The 24,567-nt window shown below is 38.5% G+C and overlaps 1 protein-coding gene across 2 annotated transcripts in view; it reads left to right on the top strand.

Annotated features, from left to right (window-relative positions):
* The window catches only part of row (zinc finger domain-containing protein relative of woc), a 287,029-nt gene that overhangs the window by 221,635 nt on the left and 40,827 nt on the right, over positions 1–24,567 (top strand). For both annotated transcript variants that reach the window (XM_090389220.1, XM_090389221.1), the window contains exon 15: positions 11,206–11,393. In XM_090389220.1, coding sequence (XP_090245346.1) covers positions 11,206–11,393 — 188 coding nt within the window. The remainder of the gene's footprint in view (positions 1–11,205; positions 11,394–24,567) is intronic.

The raw sequence follows: 24,567 nt of genomic DNA, 5'->3' as shown, positions 1-24,567 counted from the left end.
TGGTTACTGTCATTTATATATGTGTCCTGATCGGCTAAGATTGATTCCATTTTTTCTATGTAGGTGTCTTTGTCCAGAATGACGAGTGTATCTCCTTTGTCAGCCTTTTGAATGATGACGTTAGAAGTCTTACTGAGTTTGTGTATGTCCAAAAGTTGCTGTTTTTTTATATCAGCAACCCGGCTACCCATTAAGACCTGTTGTTTCTTTCATCAGATCAGCTTTTGGCAATTTATCCATCTTTCTTGTCAAAATTATATCACCTCTCACCAGATTCTCTACATTCAAAATTAATAACACCAATCAAGCTTTCCAAAAAATAGACAATACTGCAATATCTGAAGGAGACATATTAGTATCCTTTGACGTCATATCCCTTTATACTAATGTACATATCCCCTTTACTCTGCAAGCTTTACGAGAATTTTTAATTGCAGATGATACTTTAACCAAACGCACTTCCCTTTCTGTCGACCATATTCTTGAACTTACTACACTTTTATTAGATGCCAGGTATTTTAGATTCAACAATAAAATTTTCCAACAAACATTCGGGTTACTGAATTTACCGAACATTCGGGCCTAGGCATTTCTGCCCCCCTGTCCAAAATTTATCTAGCTACTATCAAGAAACAAATTTTACAACCCTTTCCCTCTGAAATAAAATTATACTTACACTATGCCGATGACATCCTAATTATAGGCAATAGACCCATCATTAACAATCTCTTTTCAAATTTTAATTCGGTACATGACAGGCTAAAACTCACCCTTGAATTCGGAATGAACAACCAGATAAATTTTCTCAATCTCACCCTCTATATAACAGGTACAAAACTATGATATCTTCAGAAAAAGCATGCACACTGGCAAGTACTTGCATTTCTCTTTACACTATCCCCTCAGCACTAAAAAAGCCGTCTTACACAACCAAATTCACAACGCCTTAAAATTTAGCTCCTCACAAGATGACCTACATAATGAACTTCAATACTTTACCGAAAAATTTCTAGCCACAGGTTACCCCCCCTCAACTCATCCTAAATACAATTTCCACCGCCAAAAATAAAATTATTAATCCAACCATACACAACAACAAAACCAACACTCGTATAGTCCTCCCCTACCATAGTGAACTCGCAGGACAATTCCGCTGTATTTTTAATAACACAGACATTTCTCTCGTCTTTTCCACTTACAATAAACTAGGATCTTTTTTTAATTCCTATAAAGATATACACACTTATTCCACCAGCAATCTTAATAATATAATATACCTCATAAAATGTCAGCCAAACTGTGACGCCTGTTACATTGGCAGCACTACCACCAAATTCGGTTCTTCCAAAACCTCCAACACCCGTGCATATTACCATTTCAACAGTTTTAGAACAAATCAAGCCAGTACAGAACTCACAATTCATGCCCAAACCCACAATCACACTCCTCTCGTTGACTCTGCCATTACCATTATTAAACTCAAATCTAATTATAGAATTCTTCAATAAGAAGCACTCGTGATTGAATGGTGTCGACATCATTCTAATCTTAAAATTATTACCGCCAAACTCTCCTTCAACCTTTCACCAGCTTGGAACCTTTTGCGGTTAAATTTCCCACGTGTCAAATAGTCCATCACGAGAGTATAAACTTAAACCTTTAAAACAACATGCATTCTCTGCCCATTCAATTGCCAACTGAAGACGTTATTATTTAATGAAAGTCCTTCATAATGACTATTGGCCTCATCGTATTATTTTATTCAAGCTTTTAAATTACTTCTTCCCTCTTTAATGACAACCAAGGATCGGATGTGTACACTTCTACCTCCTTGCGCTTGTTTTAAATTCCGTTTTTTCTCTTCATTTCCTCCCTTAGTTTCTTAGCTAACAATTCAACCTAAACACTAACCACCTCTTCTCAATACACCACTGCAGATTTATTCAAGGTGAGTACCGTTTTTTTTTTAAGCAATTGCTATTCTATTATTAGTCCACCAATACGGTATTATAAGATTTCTAAACTTTTATATAAAAATATATATCAAAAATATATTGACAGTTTTGAACCACATACATGAAGTGCTAAAATCAGCTGCCTTGTACAGTGGATCCCTGCTTTACAATATTAATCTGTTCCAGGCACCATTGTTTCATGAAAATATCATAATGTAAACCCAGTAACATTGTTTTTTGGTAATTCGTTCCAAGACCTTGGAAGTTGAAATTTTTGTTATGTAACTAAGCTATTTATCTCTCTAAAAGGTAATTTTTATAATGGAAATTGTTTTACTTTTATATAAATTTATGTCAAATAAGCAGAACACAAAAATCACTTCAACTGAAGCATGCAAAAGCAAAAAATGTGGCCAATATGTTTACAAATACTGCTACTGGCTGAGAGGAAGGACTACGTGGTCCTGTCAAATGAACTAATGAGACTCGTAACAGAGAAGAAAAATGCATGGGATGCATACAAATTAACACGTGACACAGAAGCCTATGATAGCTACAAGTTGATCTGTAACCAAGTTACAAAGGAGGTTAGGCAGGCGAAGGCAGATTATGAGAAATCCTTGGCAAAAGATGCTAAGAAAAACAGCAAGGATTTCTTTACTTATATAAACTCTAAAAGGAAGGGGTTGAATCTGATTGGTACACTTGACATCCATGGTTCGACTGTTGATGATCCTGCTCAGATAGCAAACAAACTGAATGAGTATTTTGCATCTACATTCACATGTGAGGAATTATTAAGGTTTGAAAATGGCAGAAGGTTATCAAATTGTAGCAGGATACTTAATGATTTTGTAATAACTGAGAGCAAAGTGGAAGAGAAACTGTTGAAGTTAAACGTAAGAAAAGCACCTGGGGTGGATGGGATCTATCCAGTTATATTAAAGGAGGCGGCAAAGCAACTAAGCAAACCCTTAGCCATAATTATGAGAGCATCCTTGGACTCAGGGGAGGTTCCCACGGACTGGAGATGTGCAAATGTATCCCCAATTCACAAAGGGGGATCGAAGGGTGACACGGGTAATTACAGACCAGTTAGTTTAACTTCTGTTCCGGGTAAAATAATGGAGTTGCTGGTTAAAGATGCATTGCAGGATCATCTCGACAAGACTGCAGCAATAATTCAGACACAGCATGGGTTTGTTAAGGGAAAGTCTTGTCTGACAAATTTGATAGGATATTATGATGTGGTTACAAAGGAACTGGATGCAAAAAATAATTTTGATATCATATATTTGGATTTCAGGAAAGCTTTTGACACTGTTACCCATGGAAGACTATTGTACAAATTGGAGCAGAATGGTATTAAGGGTAAGTTGCTACAATGGATAAAAGGATGGTTAAGTGGGAGAAGACAGAGGGTGGTAATCAATGGGTGCTGCTCTTCTTGGACTAATGTTATTAGTGGAGTCCCACAGGGTTCGGTGTTGGGTACACTGTTGTTTTGTATATTTATCAATGATATTGATGAAGGTATATCAAGCTTAGTGTCGAAGTTTGCAGATGATACAAAGGTTGGCAGAGTTGTTAATGACAGTAATGGCAGTGTGCTACTGCAACAGGATCTAGATAATTTGGGCAGATGGGCTAAGAAGTGGCAACTAAAGTTTAACCTTGACAAATGTAAGTACTGCATATGGGTAGAAGTAACCCCAGAGAAACGTACCAACTGTGTGGTACTACACTTAAGATGGTAGAAAATGAAAAAGACCTGGGAGTAATTGTGCAATCAGATATGAAGTTTTCTGAGCAATGCAGACAGGTTGCCAGGGCAGGTAATGGGGTTTTGTCAATGATATATAGGAATTTTGCTAGCAGGGAAAAGGAGGTGATTATCGCTCTGTATAAGGCAATGGTCAGGCCACGCCTTGAGTACTGCGTACAGGTCTGGAGGCCTCATTTTAGGAAGGATGTAGATTTACTTGAGCGTGTACCGAGAAGGGCAACAAGATTGGTGAGGGGAATGAAGGGATCCTCTTATCAAGTTCTGCAAATTGCAGTGGCTGGAGACTAGGCACCTGCGCGGGGATCTGATTGAGGTGTATAAGGGCTTGAATGGGTTGAGCACGCTGAATTCTGATGGGATTCTTCCACTTGTTCAGATTACGAACCTAAGGGGGCATAAATTCAAATTAGGAAAAGGCAGATGTAGATTAGATGTGCGGAAATTTGCCTTTAGCCAGCGTGTGGTTAATTGCTGGAACAAACTTCCATCTGTCGTGGAAGTTGATAGGTTGAATAAATTTAAGGAGGAACTGGACAGGCATTTGGAGGGAATGGTGTGTTTTTTTTTTTTGTTTTTTGGCTGATGCTGTATAAGCTCATACATTTGCTTTCTTGCATCACATGCCACTACTACTACTGTCGGAGACAATAGTAAGCCCTGAAATAAGTAAGCACTGGTTAACATTATCAGTAGAATCAGCCGCTTTAATGAATCAAATTTCAAAAACCAATCCGAACCATTGAAATGCACTACACTTTCATCGTTTATTGTCCTGGAAACTCTGGTTATTCGTCTAGCAATCAGAAAATCGACTACAGAACACATGCAACTTACAGACAATATAAATGGAGCAATATGGCCTTTCTTGGTAAGAGCACCCCTTTGTTCCCCTCACCAACCTTGATGCCCTTCTTTGTACTCCTTTTAGCAACTCTACGTCTTTTGTAAAATGAGGCCTCCAGACCTGTACACAGTACTCTAGGTGTGACCTGACCATTGCCTTGTATAATGCGATAATCACCTCCCTGTCCTAGCAGGGAGGTGATTATCCCGTTATATAGCAAAATGATATATAGCAAAATTCCTATATATCATTGACAAGACTCCATGATCTGCCCTGACGAGCGACCTTCATATTTGACTGCACAATTACTCCAAGGTCTTTTTCACTTTCCACTTCCCTGAATGTAGTACCACACAGTTGGTACGTTTCTCTTTGGTTATTGCTGCCCATATGCAGTACTTTGCATTTGTCAATGTTAAACTTCAGTTGCCACTACTTCTCAGCCCATTTTCCCAACTTATCTACATCCAGTTGGAGTAGCATGCTGTCTTTACTGTCGTTAAGAACCCTGCCAACCTTTGTATCATCTACAAACTTGGACATTAAACCTGATATACCTTCATCAATATCATTGATAAATATACAAAAACAATAATGAGCCCAACACCGAACCCTGTGGGACTCCACTAATAACATTTATCCACGAAGAGCAATGTCCATTGATTATCACTCTCTGTCGTCTCCCACTCAACCATCCCTTTATCCATTGTAGCAACTTAGCCTTAATGGCATACCTCTCCAGTTTGTACAGCAGTCTTCCATGTGCAACAATATCAAAAGCTTTCCTGAAATCCAAGTATATGATATCAAAATTTTTTTTGGCATTCAGTTCCTTTGTGACCACATCATAGTATCCAATCAGTTTGGTCAGACAAGTCCTCCCTTTAACAAACCCATGCTGTGTCTTAACTATTACTGCAGTCTTGCCTAGACGATCCTGCAATGCTTCTTTAACCAGTGATTCCAATTCCATTATTTTCCCCGGAATACAAGTTAAACTAACAGGTCTGTAGTTACTTGTGTCACCTTTTGAACCCCCTTTGTGAATTGGTGATACATTTGTACACCTCCAGTCCATGGGGACCTCCCCTGAGTCCAAGGAAGCTCTCATAATTATGGCTAATGGTTTGCTTATTTCCTTTGCTGCCTCCTTTAATATAACTGGATATATCCTGTCCACCCCAGGTGCCTTCCTTATGCTCATGGGATTCTTCCTCTTGCTCAGACCAAGAACCTGAGGGGCCACAGTTTCAAATTGAGGAAAGACAGTTATAGATTGGCTAATGCCTCTGCATTAGCATTAGCTAATAAGAATCAATTTTGAGTGCCTTTGTGATATTTTTCTAAAGCACATTTCTAGAGGTCACAACCATAAAACAATTTGCATTTTCCGGTTTATTGGACTTTTCTGTTAGTGCAATCTACTGTAAACAGGTAGTAAACTTGATCTTACTGCATTTGCAATAATACTGATAGCTGGAATTCTGTGTGTTTTTACGTTATTATGGTGAAATCTGTTTCTCCTTTCTCTTCAATCGTATAAACAACAAATAAATTTTCTGAATCTTCTCTTCATTCCTGTTCTTTTAAGCTTGTTACTCCATATCTCATTTGCACATATTGTGTTAGTTGCAATTTGTGTTGTTTGTTATTGATTGTTTATCTTTTTTTGCTATTTTAAATGGTCCTTGAGGTTGTCACAGACATTCTCTCAGATATGCCAGACAAGCTGTACTTGCTATCTGGGAGTCTAAAATGCTGATGGAACTGATATTTGGATGACACTCAAGTCAAGTGGACTCAATTTCGGCAAAGTCCGGACGGTCTGTGGCAGCCAAATCCTCTGCTTGCACCTTCACTATGGTGGGACTCTTAGTAATCCTGGGTACAACCTCCATGCACATGTACATCACCCAGGTGTGAACCAACGTAAGCAGGGGTCGACGTATGGCACCCACACCACATGGAGGAATGCCGCCCCTCTATGTTACCAGGCAGTACTAGGTGGTAGATGACTCTCATCAACCGGTGCAAAACCACCACTTTGCTTATTGGAGGCTTGAAGTGGTGGAACCCATGTTTAGTCTCTAGAGCTAAGTTCCGGTCAACCCTTCCCTGTCTCTTCCATCATGCAGTATGATTGATGCCTTTTGAGGTTATGATGAACATCGTGGCGAGATCCAATATTCCTTACATTTCGAGGGTACAGCTCTAAAACGGTATTCGCAGGCCGGCCGCTAGTTAGTACACCGGACCAAACCTATTGGTAACTCTCTAGGAGACTTCTGGATCAGCTAGTGTATACTCTGCCAGATAGTGACTGGAGAGAGTCCGAGTAGTGTGTATGCAGGGAGCATTGTCGAGGCCACGTTATGTCGAGGATCTGGGTATATTCTTACCATGTGTACGCCATATCCAAAAATTTCATTACTTCATACAGCATGTCCCACCCTTTTTGCTTACTATTGAATACACAATGTATTGTTAAACTAATAGAGCAAGCTTATCTGCGAAAAGATCTAAACCTCCCAAGCACTTCCTAATATTGGCGCCTCTGTAGCCAGGTGGGAAGGAGCAGCAGAAGGAGAGCATGCTCCATTCAATGCCCCCTGTGGTCTTCCGTGAAAAGGATGTCAGAAGGATTTTGATGACTCTTGATGCTAAGAAAGCTTCAGGTCCCAATGGTATTCCTCCACTTGTTCTCAAAACCTGGGCTCCTGAACTTACTCCTATTCTTTGCTGCCTTTTTTCACTTTCTTATTCCAAAGGTGTTTTTCTTTCTGCTTGGAAATTTGCTCATATACAGCTAGTTCCTAAAAAGAGTGACAAATCCCTCCCATCCAATTATCGTCCCGCAATTACTTCTACTCTTTCTAAAGTAATGGAGAAATCAATTAACCGCCAACTCTTAAACTACCTAGAAACCTTCCGTCTGATCAATGATCGCCAGTATGGATTCCATCAGTGTCGATCCACTAGTGATATTCTGGCTTATGTTACCCATTTATGGACTAATTCAATGGAAAGGTTCGGTGAAACACAAGTAGTTGCTCTTGACATCTCAAAGGCTTGCGATCGTGTTTGGCATAAAGGTCTTCTAAATAAGCTTCCATCTTATGGTTTGCCAAATGTTTTTAGTAATTGGTTATCCAGTTTTCTATCTGATCGCTCACTGAGGGTAATGGTAGATGGCTGTCTGTCTTCTAACTTCTCCACTAATGTCGGTGTCCCCCAAGGTTCAGTTCTTTCCCCCACTCTTTTCCTCTTCTATATTAATGACCTTCTTCCATTGACTGGAAATCCTATCCATAGTTTTTCCAATGATAGCACATTGCATTCCACTTTCCATTTTGAGAAACCTTGTTCTGCTCAATCAGCTTCAACTTCTCGAAAATCTGCTACCAATTCCTTAAATGCTGATCTTCGGGTAATTCTCCAGTGGGGCAAAGACAACTTAGTTGATTTCAATCCTTCTAAAACTCAGTCTTGTCTTATATCTCGCACAAAGGATTCTTCTGCTCCTATGCTTATCTTTAGTGACACTCCGATTTCTAGGGAAAATGATATATCTCTTTTGGGGATTACCCTGACTTCTAATCTCTCTTGGCACAAGCACATTACAAATATTGCTTCCTCTGCATCTAAAAAACTTGGTTTTCTCTTTCACTCTCGGCGTTACTTTTCTTTCAAACATCTGCTCACTCTGTATAAATCGCAAATCCGCCCTGCCATGGAATATTGTTCCCACATCTGGGGTGGTGCCCCCAAAACCTCTCTCAGTCTTCTCAATTCCATTCAGAAGAGCACAGTTAGGTTAATTAATGATTCATCTTTAACAAAGTCTCTTCACTCTCTGTCTCATAGACATACTGTTTCTGCTGCATGCCTCTTCTACAGATACTTCCATGGGCACTGTTCTTCTGAATTGGCTTCTATAATTCCCGCTCTCTCTTTCAAAACAGTCCGAACACGTGCCGCCAACATCCATTTACTGTTCAACTCCACACTCACAGAACCAACTTTTCATCTTCCTCGTTTATTCGTTCAACTGCCGTTTTCTGGAACAACCATTCTTCATACGTATTTCCTGAAAATTGCAGTCAACAGAAGTTCAAGTCCAATGTCAGCAAATATCTTCTTTCGTCTTCTCAACCTCCAATCCAAGCACGGTACTGAGTACTATAGGTTCTAATACCTCTCGTGTTTGGGGTTTACATGGAAAAAAAAAAAAAAAAAAATTTACAACTCCCCTTCCCCAAAAAAAACCCCTCTTGTTTATTCTTGTTCTTGTATATTGAATCTTGTTTATACGCTCTAAATTATTATTCATTGCGTGTTTTTTCGGCCTCATTTAACTTGGTTACAAATCATAAAATGCTTTAAACAATACTGTACATACAGCCTGGTGAAGTTTGTTGGGAGTTATAATCTCGGTGAGTTGTACTGTACATGTATTTAGTATCTATAAGACCAAAGTTGGACTTAGGTACATGGAAAAAAAAAAAAAAGGGCATTCTTTCTTACTGACAGCTTTGAACCTTGGCCTCTGGGTACCCCCCCCCCCCCCCCGAGGCTTATCACTTGTTATAATTTTTTGTTAGAAATGCAGGATCCAGCACAGCTTGCTCAAACAACTCAGAGAAATGAGGACTTGATGTTGTCTTTAATTTTAAGTGAGAATTTGTCGTGCAAACTTGATCACTCACTTCATGTCCAAATCCTCAGTCAACATAGCCTGAACCAAACCAAATGAGAGAGACATCACCTTAGCAATTTCTTGAATTGCCAATCTTTGCTCCAGTCAAATTATGGAGTAAGCTTCATTGATGTTTTGATTATTTCAGGATGTTGACAGATTACCACTTCTTTCTTCCTCTTCAAGTGAAAATTTTCCCTCGTGAAGTCTTTGAAAGCAATTAAACTTTTTTTTTTTATATTTTTTATTTATTTATTTTTTTTATAATCATGGAAAAATGTCATTTCCAGTTTTACAACCAATTAACATATTGAAAAGTTACAGTCTTTCCAAATTTGCAACAAAATTTAACGTTAACACATTGTTCAGATTTCTTAATTTTCAACGTGCAACAATTGAGAAAAACTTGTTAATCCGAAGCAACTTTCTGCTACACTAGTGTGCACAGCAATTTAAAACTTGACGTGTGCTCAAAAGATGTTAAAGGTCCCAGTCACAATCGTTTAGCTACCACTATGCACTCAAGAATTATAAGATTATTCATCAAAATTTTTTATTAAACTTTGCAAATTCCTTCTATTAACAGGGCAGAATAAGCTAAGAAAAATCACCCCCGTCACAAAAAAAACCCTTTGCAGTTTTGAGTTAATCCACGAGGCATTCATCATATAGTCCCTCCTATCGTGCGTTTACAAAATTGCAGTGACATTTTGACCATCTTGCAGCAGCTGACCTTATATTTTTTGTCAATTTGTTTTTATTTTTAGTCATTAGTGCTCACAGATATAACCATACACCCTTTATTTCCCTTAAGAACTGGCAGTTGGTTACTAACATCACTGGTTTTAGCACCTGGTAGACTTAACCCTGGTTCTATTCCACCTATCTTGATTGCAGAATACATTTCTGGTTTCCATAACAATTGGATTGCCAAGTAAAATTACCTTGCTTGGAACCAGAGTACTTTCCATCTGATGACCCATTCCTGAAGCCTTATTCTTCAAGAAAGCATTCTTTGGCTTTCTTGAAGGGACACTTGAATAACTGCTGAGCTCCCAGATTTGTTACTCTTCAGAGTATCTACTTTCTCTCCCAGAGATTAAATCTCATCCATTAGTAAGCCAAGTTGCTCATATTGGATCATCCATGAGATTACTAAACCAAGAGCTGCAGCAATGAGCACATCCTTAAAGACTCAGTTGAAGTTCCTAGAGATTAGAGATTTGCAGATATCCCTCCAACATAAAAAGATAGTTCTAAAAGTGATTTGGGAGACTATAGGCCAGCTAGCCTGATTTCTATTGTAAGTAAAATTTTACTGACAGCTTACTTAGTGTTTTACTTACTTACTTACTTAGTGACAGCTTACTTGCTTAAATTTTACTTAGTGATTAAAGATGTAGGGCAGGGTCAATTTGACAGGAATGAGATGATATGGATCAAAACAAGCTTTTTTTTAAGGGTAGAACTTTCTGGCCAATATAATACAGTACAAGATTTAACTGGGTGAAAGGAATAAATTTGATTTAATTTACCTAATTTCAGAAAGGCTTTTGGCAGTCTCAAATGAACACAGAATGGGGAGACTACATCTTGTGCAAAGTTTGGAATAAATTTATAGGAAAATATAATTACATTTTTACTGGAAGTACAATCCTAGAATTATGGAAAGTGCACATGAGGAGGGTGCAGAAATGGATGACAAAAGATTTAGCAGCTTGATAGAATAGAAAAAAGCAGAATGGGACAATTACAGTGACAGGCAACTGAGATTGACTTATTGCAAGTTGAATCAACAAGCATGTAATTATTATATATTTTAAAAATTCATAATTGCTTTTGTATCATTTTTACATGGGTCGTAAGTTTATCCAGTATAAAAAAAATGCTAAAGTTACACTTTTTGTTGTCATTTTGCTTTTAGGAAATATCTTAGCTGTGGATTATGTTGGTATGCTACATATTGTGGCAAAGCATTTGCAGATCATATGATATATCGTCATTCTGATTTGAATAAAAAGCGGCAGCCACCAACGAATTTGATGCCTGTTGTGTTGAATAAGAAAATACGCTGTTCTTGTGGATTTTCAACTGTCAGGGGAAATACTATGGGTAAGGAAAAAATGTACTTAGAGAATATTAACATCATCTAAAATGAATATGTGATTTCTCTACTTATCATATTTGACCATAACACATTGCCTAAATTGATCTTCCTTTCTAACAGATTGATGTTCCTTTCAAAATGTTTTTATTAGATCCTATTGCTTTGTGTACATATACAAGTAGAGTTCCTGTAGTTGGTGAAAGTAAACAGTTCATATGTATAAATATATTCTTCATTGCATAACATGTATACTGCAGTAAAATTATGCTAATTGCCTTTTGTTATTATTCATTGCTTATAAAAAAATGAGGTCAAACCGTGGACTTAAACTACAGCAAGCTCTAGATTACTGTCAGAATAGCAGAAATTATTTGAAAATGATTCAGATGTTCCAAGTGTATATGTCTCCTATAAAACTAATTGTGCAACCATATTTAAAGTATGTACATATGTATATACAGTGTTGTTACAGTGGTTCCTAAACATTCTTTGAAAAAAACCAGCCTCATGTCTTGTGTTGAGCATCTCTACAAAGCTAGTCATGTATATTGTGTTTGTTTGTTTGCATGCTTAGTGATGTATTGCATTGTATGACTGGTCTCTTAGCAACCAGCCATCAATAGTCACCTGTAAATCTGCTGGCTGGCTGCCTTCCTTGCCTTGAGGAGGTGGACCATCCATACAAAATTAAATCATGGTTTTTGGGCCTCTTTCCACAGTTCTGGGGTTGCAATAAGAGTGCCCAAGGAAAGGAAGAGAAGGGGATTAGTAGGAAGGCAGAGTAGAGAGGTATACTAAAAAAATGAATATACAGATATATATATATACAGAAATATATATATTTGTAACCATAACACCTCTGCCCACTAGCTATCTGACTGCTTACATATATGTTTATAAGATCCTAGGTACTTTGGTTGCAATGATGATTGCAAAAAAAAAAGGAATAATACCTTATTCCTTTTTTTTTTTCAGTGCATTTTCATCTTTTTATTAATGATAGATTGCCGAAACATGCAGAATAATAATTGTGAAATTTCATTTTGATCATATATGGGTGCTTTAGCCCATAAAAGTTTTGATTTGAAGAGTCTGTGGTCTGGAATTTTGTGCAGGGAGCACCAATTCACAAATAACATCTTCATTTTGTACTGGATATAATTCCTAATTTTGACATCATTTTATTGAAATTAGGAAATGCATCCAGTCTGACAAAAAATCGTAGTGGAGAAAGAGACTTCAAGATGACAGATTTGCTCTAGCAACTGAAATTTGGAATAAATTTATAACTGATTGTAGAACATGTGGTGACTCCAAGAAAAATAATATCAATTAACAAACAGTTGTTTTAAATTGCTTGTCAATAGATAAGATAGACAAGAATTCATAGCAAATAAATTGATAAAATTTGAATAGTTGTCAGTGTACATTAAAAATTCCTATTTGATGATTTTCTGTATCTAACTACATATACTAAGCAGGTTTACTTTTTGATTTTTGAATAGCCATGATAATTGGGAAGGTGAGCACTGTTGATCTCCAATGACACTTCAAAACCAGCAAACAGTAGAAAAAGTTTGTACATACTTATTGTGTCTGAGCATCCTTGGCAGGCTCAGGCAATCACAGATTCCTCAAAATCTCTGCTCCTGCATTAAAAGCTATCTATGTGACAGATCTGTCAGTGTAGAGACTCCCTACTCCAGGATGATAAGAAAGATCCACGGGGCTTGGTCTTAGGACCAACTTTCTGGAACATGGTCCTGGATGAGTTCCTAAATCAAGACCTTGGACATGTTAAGTCCCAAGCCTATGCAGACAATTTGATCCTTTCCATGCCTGCCAGCTCAAGGGCCCAGCTTGAAATTTCTGCTAACCAAGCACTCTGGCTCCTCCAGGAGTGGGCTACCCAGCACAACTTGACAATCTCGGCTGAGAAAACCTCCAGCATCCTCCTGAAAGGGAACTTAAGCTCAACCAGACCACCACAGATTAAGATCAATGGCACAACCATCAAGCACCGCACCCAGCTTATGCACCTTAGTGTAATTCTGGACTCAAAACTGTCCTTCCTCCCACCCCTACAGTATATCCAAAAGAAGATAAGAAATTACACAGCATTGGTGGCAAGGGTCACCAGCAAGGACTGGGGTTTAAACCGACATACCCTAGCCCTGTTTACAAAGCGGTATTTATTCCAGCCATCTCATATGCTCCGGGGGTCTGGTATCACTGGCAACTATTGTCACAAATCAGAAGAAATTAGCCACCATTCAAAGAGCAATACTACTTACCATCACCAGAGCCTGCTGCACAGGGAGCACTCCTGCTCTCCGAGTCCCCCCTGGGATCTTCCCTCTATACCTTGAAATAACTAGATGTGGCATGTTGTATCATCTGTCCAAAGGAATCTTCACTATGACCATTGGATTCACCACCAACCCAGCAATCAATTGCAAGACAGAGAAAAGGCGCTTTCTTGCTCACCTGCCTCAGGCCTGGCAGGACAGATGGATGACATCCACTAAGGGAGCAATTACAAAGAAATTTATCCCTGAAGTAATGTTCACATTCCCAAAAGCCCCAAGCTGGTTTTCCCCTGGCCTGTACATAACGTACCTCCTTACAGGCCATGGGTCAATATGAGAAAAATTAACGGCTAAGGTAAAGAAAGCCTTTCGAACGAACAGAGGGGTGAAGTGGAAGTGGTTATTTTTATTTATTTATGTTACTTTTTTTTTTTTTTTTTTTTTTGGCTGATGCTGCATAAGCTTGCTTTCTTGCATCAAATGCCTCTACTAATGCTAATGCTAATGCTAAAGCCTGCACGAGAAGCACGCAAAAGTTCAATGAAATTTACCAGTAAAAGTACTTTGCCATAACAGCATTTGTATTGTTGCTCGCTCGGTAAACAGACGGTGGGTGTTATCGGTCTGGAGTAGAAATTGAATCCCACGGGAGCTTGAAACCCTCCCGAAGTGGGGGGGGGGTAACCTGACCTTTTTTCTTCACAATCACTAATTGAATTAACTAATTGAATCACAAACAGTCATATTGGAAGTTCTGGCATAAAAAATCTTCGTAACGTAGTTTCACTGGTAAACTTTTTCGAAAATTGCCATGCTTTTCGTGTGGGCTTCCTTTGCCTTTTTTCCCCCCTTAATAAACAATTTATCCACTGTTCACCGGTGATTCTAAAGAAAAAAGGTCAGGTTACCCCCTACACTTTGGGAAGGTTTCAATCTCCCGTGGGATTCAATTTCTACTCCTGACCGATAACACCAACCATCTGTTTACCGAGCAAGCAACAATACGAATGCCGTTACGGCAAAGTACTTTTACCGGTAAATTTCATCAAACTTTTGCAGGCTTTCTTTACCTTTGCCAAATTAACATCTCTGGGCATCACAGATGATCCACGCTGTTACTGTGGCACTGACGAATCTTGGCACCATATAATGTATGACTGTCCTGACTATGAAGACTTGAGATCTATTCTGATCACAAAGATTACTAATTTGCCAAAGGACCAAGAACATATACTAATTCATACCCATGACAATTATAAATACCTCACCACTTCTGCACAGGATGTCTTCAACAGATAGAGAACATTAAGGAGCCTATTGTTGTTGTGTTGTTATTTGGTTTCTAGGAGCATTAGCAACTAAGGCCATATTGCTCCGGGGATATGCAGTGGTCATTCCCTGACCTTTCCGCATCCTCCGTATTTGGTGGTCACGGGCTCGAACCCCGGTCTAATCAAGAAGCATGTGCTACGCACTGCTGCTCCTGCCCACCTGGCTACAGAGGCACCAAGGAGCCTATTAAACCACCAAGACCAATAACTTGAGACAGGTTCTGGGCACCCCTCTCCAGTAGCATCCACCGCCAACCTCATCGAAGTGCAATTGAACTGAAATTAATTTCCTTCGTCCAAGTTCTATTGGGCTGATATCTGCAACTGAATCTGCAGGCAAGATCAACCGGGACCTGACTCCAAACACAAGACTCCAAACCCAAACATTGGAGACACCAGTAGCTTCTCTGCCACAAGCCACATTGGCAGTTAAGCTGAGCACTCTAGCCTGGTTTTCTTTTACTCTCCTTCTCCCATCTTCCGCCTGGGAAGGCATGGGCCTGCCTCACTGACTTTCTGGGGTTGCCTTCTCTACCATCCCCATACCTCTGTCTCTTTCCCCCCCCCCCAGCCTTCAGATTCTCCCCTACTCTGTCTGACTCGCAGTATACACCCCACACAGTTTTCGATTAATAATGTCCAAATTTAAACCGCACTTACATAAACCTCTCTCGGCCTTTTAAATTCTGGCTTTAACCCCACTTTTTTTTTTTTTTTCACATTGGCCCTTGCCACCAAAATCTTCGGGAACTAGGTGGCAGGGCCTGCCAGAGTACAAAATAAAATCTACTGCGTACCTGACCTACCTCCCCGGAGCCAAGTGCGGTAACGGTGGGTCCCAACAGGGGCCCAATGGCTAAATGGTCAGAAGAACAACAGTACACAACACTACACATCCCTCCACTCCCCACACACTTTTTAATTCTCTGGCCTTCACAGAGTTCTGTGCTACACAAACAGAGTATACAAAGCGGAGATGGGGGGAAAACTCCTGGTGCCGTCAGACAACTAACACATTTTGCACTGATCACTTAATCACTCTTTGAATGATGGAAAAACAACTTTACATTAACAGAGAAACAATTAGTGCAAATATTCTATAATAGAGATATGTGTCTTGCAAGATATAAGATAGGACTGAGGAGGAGGAAAAATTAACTATCTTAACTATCTAAATTATCTTTGCCCCATAGGAGAATTACCTGGAGATCATTATGTAAGGAATTAGTGCTAGCTATTTGAAAAGATTAAGCTGTGTATGTAGTGAAAGGTTTCTCAAACCGGAAGGTGGAATGCAATGTGCTTTTGATCGAGTTTAGCATAAAGGCATAAAACGAACTGAACCATATGGAATACCAGCATTAGTTGAAAACTTAATAGAGAGACATCTACTATCAACTGCAGCAAGTGGTAAGAGAGAAAACTGGATACTCAGTTGAAAAAAAAAAAAAAAAAAGCGGCAATTCATAAGATGGAAATTTGTTTAGAAGGCCTTTATGCTAAACTCGATCAAAAGCCTTTAGAAATCTCAAGAGCAATTCAAACAGAGTTGCTCTTGAGATTTCTAAAGGCACCAAACTTTTTTAAAGGGAAAAGAGTTCAGAGTTGCACCAAACTTTTCTATTGAATTTGTCCATAGATTTTTAATGTATACCAATAGTTCACCAGTGGATCGACACTAACAGAATCCATACTGGCGATAATTAATCAGATGGAACATTTTGAGATAGTTTAGTAATTGGTGGTTAATGGATTTCTTCATTACTCTGGCATGAATAGCGATAAGTGCAGTGGGATGATAGTTGGATTTGAGAGATTTTTCATCCTTTAGGAATTGGCTGGATATGAGCAATTTCCAAGCATATGGAAAAACACCAGTGGAATAAGAAAGTGTAAAAAAAAGTGGCACCGAACAGGCGCAGAGCTTTTAAGAATGTGATCAGAAATTCCATCAGGACTTCTTTTGGCATCGAGATTGTCCAAAATTCTTCTGAGATCCTTTTGACAGAAGGCCACAGGAGGCATTGATTGGAGTATACTGGGAATGGTAGGAGATGATTTACATCAATACAAGAGTTAGAAGAAAAGTAAGTTGTAAGTAAGTCAGTTTAGCTGAGAAGGAAGTATAATCATCTTTAGCTGAGAAGGAAGTAGAATCATCAGGTAGGAGTATAGATGGACAAAAGTTGCAGCCAGTTGATTTGGCAAGAGACCAGAAAACTTGACTACCATTTGGGCAAGAAGCAGGTGTTTTGCTTTTAGCTTGTTCAAAATCTAGTTTGGATTGATTAATAACTGTTAAATAACAATTGGTATAAACTGCTATATAATTGTTCAAGCTTTAGTGTAGGTTGAAAAATGTGGAGATTTAGATGGGAGCATATTGCAATAGGCTCACAATAATGTAAAAACCAAGTAATTTGAAAATTACTTAGTTTTTGACAGGAATAGCAGAGTTTAAATATGCACAAGTACTACCTTTAAAGTGAAATGAATCATATAGCAAATAATTAGGACAACTGAGATGAGCAGTAGAGAGGCAGCCGATAGTTAGGATTTTTTTAGTTAAAGTAATTGGGGCTTTGGCAGACTGTAAGTGGAAATGGACATCACTGAGATTGTAACTGAGACAATGTACATATGTGAAATGAATGAGGAAGTTTTTTGGAGGTTTAGATCTTTTCACAGATAAGTTTGTTCTATTAATTTGACTATTCATGATGCATTGAGTAGATAATGTAAAGGGTGGGGGATATGTTGTATGAAGTAATGAAATTTTTGGATGTGGTGTACACACATAAGAGTATACCCAGCTCCTTAACATAACATGGCCTTCACAATGCCCCCCCCCACACACTACTCGGACACTGTCACTATCTGACAGGATAGAGGGATTATACACTACCTGATCTAGATGCCTCCTAGAGGATTACCAGTGCACTATGTAGCTGCTGGCCTGTAAATTCTGTTATACAGCTGTATCCTCAAAATTTAAGGAAGATTGGATCTGGCATGATCTCTATCAAAAGACATAAATCATACTGCATCATAGACAGGATGGAGGTTTCTGGAGCTTTGCTGCTCTGGAGAATAAAAATGGGTTTCACCACTTCAACCTTCCAATAAGCAAAGCTTCCAGTGATGCATGAATTTCTGTATCTCATTGACAACTGTTTTAACAGACCGTTTGCATTTCTCAAAGAACTTTGTGGTGGATTGTTCACTTATCCATAGGTCACTTTTGTTCTCCACTACCTTGAGTGTGATGCCATCTAATTGATATGTTATTCCTGAATTACTACTGCCCATATGCTGTATGTTGCATTTATCAATGCTGAACCTCAATTGCCACTTCTCAGCTCATCTGTCCAATTTTTCTACGTCCCATTTCAGCTGTACTACACCCTGATTCCTGTCATTAAAAATTCTACCAACTTTTGAATCATTTGCAAACTTAGACAGTAAGCTTGACATGCCTTCATTAATACTGTTAAGAATTATTGGATACAGTAAGGGCCCAGCAATGAACCCTGAGGGACTCAACTAATAACATTAGTCAAAGAAGGGCAGTGCCAATTTGTATTAATCTTCAGTCTTCTGCCACTCAACCATCCCTTTATCCATAGTAATGACTTGCACCATGCCACAATGCTCCAGTTTGTACAGTAGTCTTTCATGTGGAACAGAGTCAAAAGCTTTACTGAAATCTATGTACATTGAAACTTGCCTTTAACGGACAGCCATGGGGAATGAGAATTTGTCCATTAGAGAGAAGTGTCCGCTAACAAGAAGTCTGAGAGAGAAAAAAAAAAAAGAAAGAAAGAAAAATCATCAAACATTTAATGTAAAATTAAATTATATACAGATTTTGCACAATATTTTTGTAAATAATATACATACAATTGTGCTATACATATTATGACTTTATCTTAAGAAAAATACATACAGTAATCACTTATTTTCTTCTGCACCTTCTTCCTGCCGATAATTTTGTTTTCAACATTTGTTTGGAGTGAAGAAACCATCGAAAGTCCTTCAGTATCTTCTTCAGCGGCAAAAAACATTTTTAAACAATTGATTTGTATGAGCACTTCTTCCGTTTTCATCGGTGGTTCATCGTTAATGTTCTTCGACAGAATGACCTCTTTCCATTTCTTCATCCTCATGAGGAACTTCTTGAACAATATCGATGATAATGTTGTTGATATCTAGAGCATCATCTTCTGTAGTGAGGTTCGAGTCTATATCTTTGTAGCCAGGGTCACTTGTAGCTGAAGCATCGTACATTATCAATAGATGTTGAAGTTCTTGTTCTTGTTGCTCCACATCTTCAATTCACAACTTCAATTTTTGCGTTTGAGAAGCCAGACTTTACAAAACAGTTCACAACAGTTTGTTTTCTAATTGCGTTTACTGAAGAGGAAATCCATTGAATCGCATCTAGGATGCTGATTTTCTTTGCAAGGTCACTCACACATGTTACATCATTCATGTTTGCAATGAGATGTCTTAAAACAAGTTTTCTGTAGTGAAGTTTAAAATTTTTTATTATCCCTTGATCCAAGGGCTAACACTCTGCAGATGTGTTTGGTGGCAGAAAAACGATTTGAAGGACAATTCAATGTGCAGGTGAGATGCAGCATTATCCATGAAAAGAATAATTTTTCTGTTTTGACGAATCATGTTTTGGTTAAAGTGACTTACCCATTCGCTCATGATATCTCGTGTCATCCACGCTTTTTTATTTGACCTCCAGTCAACATTCAAAAGATTCAACTTTATGCCCTTGAAACAATGAGGATTTTTGTGGTTTTCCTATAACAAGAGGTTGTTCAAAGTCTCCCAGCATATTTGTACACAATAGTACAGTCAAGCGTTCCTTAGAAATTTTTCCGCCCTGGCGCTTTTCGTTTTTTAGACTCATTGTTTTTTCAGGAAGAGCTTTAAAAAACAACCCTGTTTCATCACAGTTGTAAATATCCTTAGCTTCAAAATCCCAACATAAATCTTCCAATTTGACCGTCTACTCTGTTACAACCCCAGTATCAACAGATCCACCTTCACCACTTACGGTTTTCCAAGAAATTTTATGCCGAGTTTTGAACTTGTCTAGCCATCCCACAGAAGCTTTGAATTCATTTACTCCCATAGATTTCACAACCTCCAAAGCCTTTTCCCTAATAATAGGCCCATTAATGGGAATTTTTTTAGCACATGCGCGACAAAACCACTCATACGTAACATTGTCAATTTGAAGTCCAACAGTTTTCGGGAATGATTTTTGAACCTGATCATTTCCGTGTTGCTAAAATTATTTGAGCAGTTAATTTTTTTTCTTTAGGATGTCACTTACCTGCGTCTTCCCGATTTTGAAGTTTGCAACGAGATTGCGAACGCTATTTTTTTGCCAATCATACGCATTGATGAGTTTGACTTTATCTTCATTTCACAAATATACGTGGTCTCAATTCTAATCTCAACGATGTCCATTTCCACTTGCAGTCTTCCAAACCCCATGTACTTTTTCTGACTGAATCTCAGTTATCAGTTGATTCAACTACTGCTCATCTCAGATGTCCAAATTATTTGCTGTATGATTCCTTTCGCCTCAAAGGTGGTACTTGTGCATATGTCCGTTCTGATATTCCCTGTCAGAGACTTGGCAATTTGGAATCTCCTCTCTTTGATCTTCTCTGGCTTAAAATCTCTCTACCTCATTGTGTAAAATTCATCTGTTGTCTCTACCGTTCTCCCAACTCCACTAATCACTTGGAGCTCTTTGACTTTCTCTCTTTGCAACTTGACTTTCTCCAGTCCAAATTTCCTAACAGTGAGGTAATTTTCCTTGGTGATTTTAACGTTCACAACTCCAGCTGGCTTCCGTTTTCTAGTCACATTGACCCAGCGGGTCGAGATGCTGAGGCTTTTGCAATTACTAATGACCTAGCACAGATTGTTCATTTACCTACAAGAATACTGGACAATCCTAATCATACAGCCAATACGCTTGATATTTTTCTCACAAACAACCCTTCTAAGTACAAGGTTGAAGTGAGAGGTCCTTTAGGCACTTCAGATCACAACTTGGTGATTGCCTCTTCTCCAATGGAACCTTTATCTCATGGCTATTCCCAACCTCGTATTGTTTGGCATTACAAGAATGCAAAATGGGATGACCTGCGAGACTTCTTTTCTTCTTTTCCTTGGTCTGATTACTGTTTCAAAACTTCAGATGTCAACGTTTGCTCAGATCGTGTCAGTGAAATTATTCTTGCAGGAATGGAATCCTTTATCCCACACTCCACTTTAAAATCTCGTCCTTTATCTAAACCTTGGTTTTCCAATAAATGTGCTAAGGCTGTCCAAGAGAAGAACGTTGCATATCGTAATTGGCTTGTTTCTAATTCTTCAGTTTCATTTTCTGCCTACACCAAAGCTCGCAACAATTGTAAAGCAGTTATTAATCAGTCCAAACTAGAGTTTTAACAGGCTAAGAGTAGAAAACTTGCTTCTTGCCCTAATGGTAGCCGAGCATTCTGGTCTCTTGCCAAAGCTATTGGCCGCAACTTTTGCCCATCTCTGCTCCCACCTCTGTCCAAACCAGATGGTTCTGTTGTCACTTCAGCCAAGGATAAAGCTGACCTGCTAGCATCCCATTTTTCTTTGAGCTCATGTATTAATGATCTTGGTAAAACACCTCCCACCATTCCTAACACGCTCAATTCAATGCCTCCTGTGGTCTTCCGTCAAAAGGATGTCAGAAGGATTTTGATGAATCTTGATGCTAAGAAAGCTCCAGGTCCTGATGGTATTTCTCCACTTGTTCTCAAAACTTGTGCTCCTGAACTTACTCCTATTCTTTGCCGCCTTTTTTCACTTTCTTATTCCAAAGGTGTTTTTCCTTCTGTTTGGAAATTTGCTCATATCCAGCCAGTTCCTAAAAAGGGTGACAAATCCCTCCCATCCAATTATCATCCCATTGCAATTACTTCTACTCTTTCTAAAGTAATGGAGAAATCAATTAACCGCCAACTCTTAAACTACTTAGAAACCTTCCGTCTGATCAACGATCGCCAGTATGGATTCCTTCAGTGTCGATCCACTGGTGATATTCTGGCTTATGTTACCCATTTATGGACTAATTCAATGGAAAGGTTTGGTGAAACACAAGTAGTTGCTCTTGACATCTCAAAGGCTTTTGATCGTGTTTGGCATAAAGGTCTTCTAAAGAAGCTTCCATCTTATGGTTTGCCAACTGTTTTTAGTAATTGGTTATCCAGTTTTCTCTCTGATCGCTCACTGAGGGTGATGGTAGATGGCTGTCTGTCTTCTAACTTCTCCACTAATGCCGGTGTCCCCCAAGGTTCAGTTCTTTCTCCCACTCTTTTCCTCTTGTATATCAATGACCTTCTTCCATTGACTGGAAATCCTATCCATAGTTTTGCTGATGAAAATGCATTCAACTTTCCATTTTGAGAAACCTTGTCCAGCTCAATCAGCTTCAAGTTCTCGAAAATCTGCTACCAATTCCTTAAATGCCGATCTTCAGGTAATTCTCCAGTGGGCAAAGACAACTTAGTTGATTTCAACCCTTCTAAAACTCAATCTTGTCTTATATCTCGCAAAAAGGATTCTTCTGCTCCTATGCTTATCTTTAGTGACACTCCGATTTCTAGGCAAAATGATATATCTCTTTTGGGGATTACCCTGACTTCTAATCTCTCTTGGCACAAGCACATTACAAATATTGCTTCCTCTGCATCTAAAAAACTTGGTTTTCTCTTTCGCTCTCGGCGTTACTTTTCTCCCAAACAGCTGCTCACTCTGTATAAATCGCAAATCCGCCCTGCCATGGAATATTGTTCCCACAACTGGGGTGGTGCCTCCAAAACCTCTCTCAGGCTTCTTGATTCCATTCAGAAGAGGGCAGTTAGGTTAATTAATGATTCATCTCTAACAGAGTCTCTCCACTCGCTTTCTCATAGACGCACTGTTTCTGCTGCATGCCTCTTCTACAGATACTTCCATGGGCACTGTTCTTCTGAATTAGCTTCTATAATTCCCTCTCTCTCTTTCAAAACAGTCCGAACACATGCCGCCACCAGCCAACATCCATTTACTGTCCAACTTCAAACCCACAGAACCAACTTTTCATCTTCCTCATTTATTCATTCAACTGCCGTTTTCTGGAACAACCTTCCTTCATACATATTTCCTGAAAATTACAATCTACAGAAGTTCAAGTCCAATATCAACAGATATCTTCTTTCGTGTTCTCAACCTCCAACCCAAGCACGGTACTAAGTACTATAGGTTATAATACCTCTCGTGTTTGGGGTTCTCATAAAAAAAAAAAAAAAAAAAAAAAAATGTTTACAAGAAGACATTGTGCACTTCACACAACACTGAACAAAACTGAAAACTGAAACTCAAAAGACGAAAGGCCGACCAAATCCCCCCCCCCGCACACACCGAATTCATCAGAAGTTTTACACGTGCCTTAAAATTCTTGAAAAAAGGTTTAGAACCGCGACTTAAACCTTGATAAAATTCAGAGAATCAGAAATAGAAAATAAACACACGATTGAGGCAATAAGTGGAAGAAAAGATCCTAGAAAAAGGGCCGTGAGCTCGCCAGCTGTCCATTATGGGGAGATAAAATTAAGTGCTAATCTAAACGAAACAGTGCAGATTGCCTGTCCGCGTCCATTACAGAGAATGTCCGCTAGACAGAAGCTGAAAACACATTAAAACCAATAGAGGAGGAATTTGAAAATATCCATTGTAGAGAGATGTCCGTTAGAGAGAGGTGTCCGTTAGAGAAGTTTCACTGTATGTGATGAAAAAATTACAAAAATTATAAAATTATCTTAAGTATATAATGTGAAAAGTATTTATTACATCAGTTTCCTTTATTAATGTATCATAGTATCTGATAAGATTGTTCAAACAAAATCTCTCCTTAACAGATCCATGTTGTATAACTACGTTCCTGTCCAGACGATCTTGCATTACTCTTTTAACGACTGGTTTCATTATTTTACCTGGAACAGAAGTCATACCATCAAGCTTAAAAGTCTTTATTTACTCTTCACCCTTTGATCTCCTTTGTGAATAGGAGAGTTATTTGCATATCTCCAATCAATAGAGACCTATCCTGACTCTAAGCATGCTCTCATAATTATGGCTTAAGGTTTTCTTACCTCCTTTGCTACTTTTTTAATATAATTAGAAAGATCCCATCAGTCCCGGTAACTTGTTTACTTTTAGCTTCAAGAATTTTGCTTGCACTTCCTTCTTAGTTATCAGAAAATTATTTAAATCCCATTAATGGGAAATAAAAATGGTGTACTTCTATTATTTCCATCCTTAAATACTTTGCGTGTGTGAATATAGATTAAAAATATTTATTTACTTGGTTAGTGTCCTGAACAAGATCATCACTAGTTATACCATTCATATCTTGTTGACCAGTGTGGTTCATCTCTTTTCTTATAAGCAAAGAATTGTTTGTTACTTTTATTAGTATTAGTATTAAT

Source organism: Mastigoproctus giganteus, chromosome 14, assembly GCF_048544385.1.
Source record: "Mastigoproctus giganteus isolate SK-2022 chromosome 14, ASM4854438v1, whole genome shotgun sequence".
Classification (NCBI taxonomy): domain Eukaryota; kingdom Metazoa; phylum Arthropoda; class Arachnida; order Uropygi; family Thelyphonidae; genus Mastigoproctus; species Mastigoproctus giganteus.
Note: the sequence above shows the minus strand (reverse complement) of the source record. Positions and strands in the feature narration are given on the sequence as shown.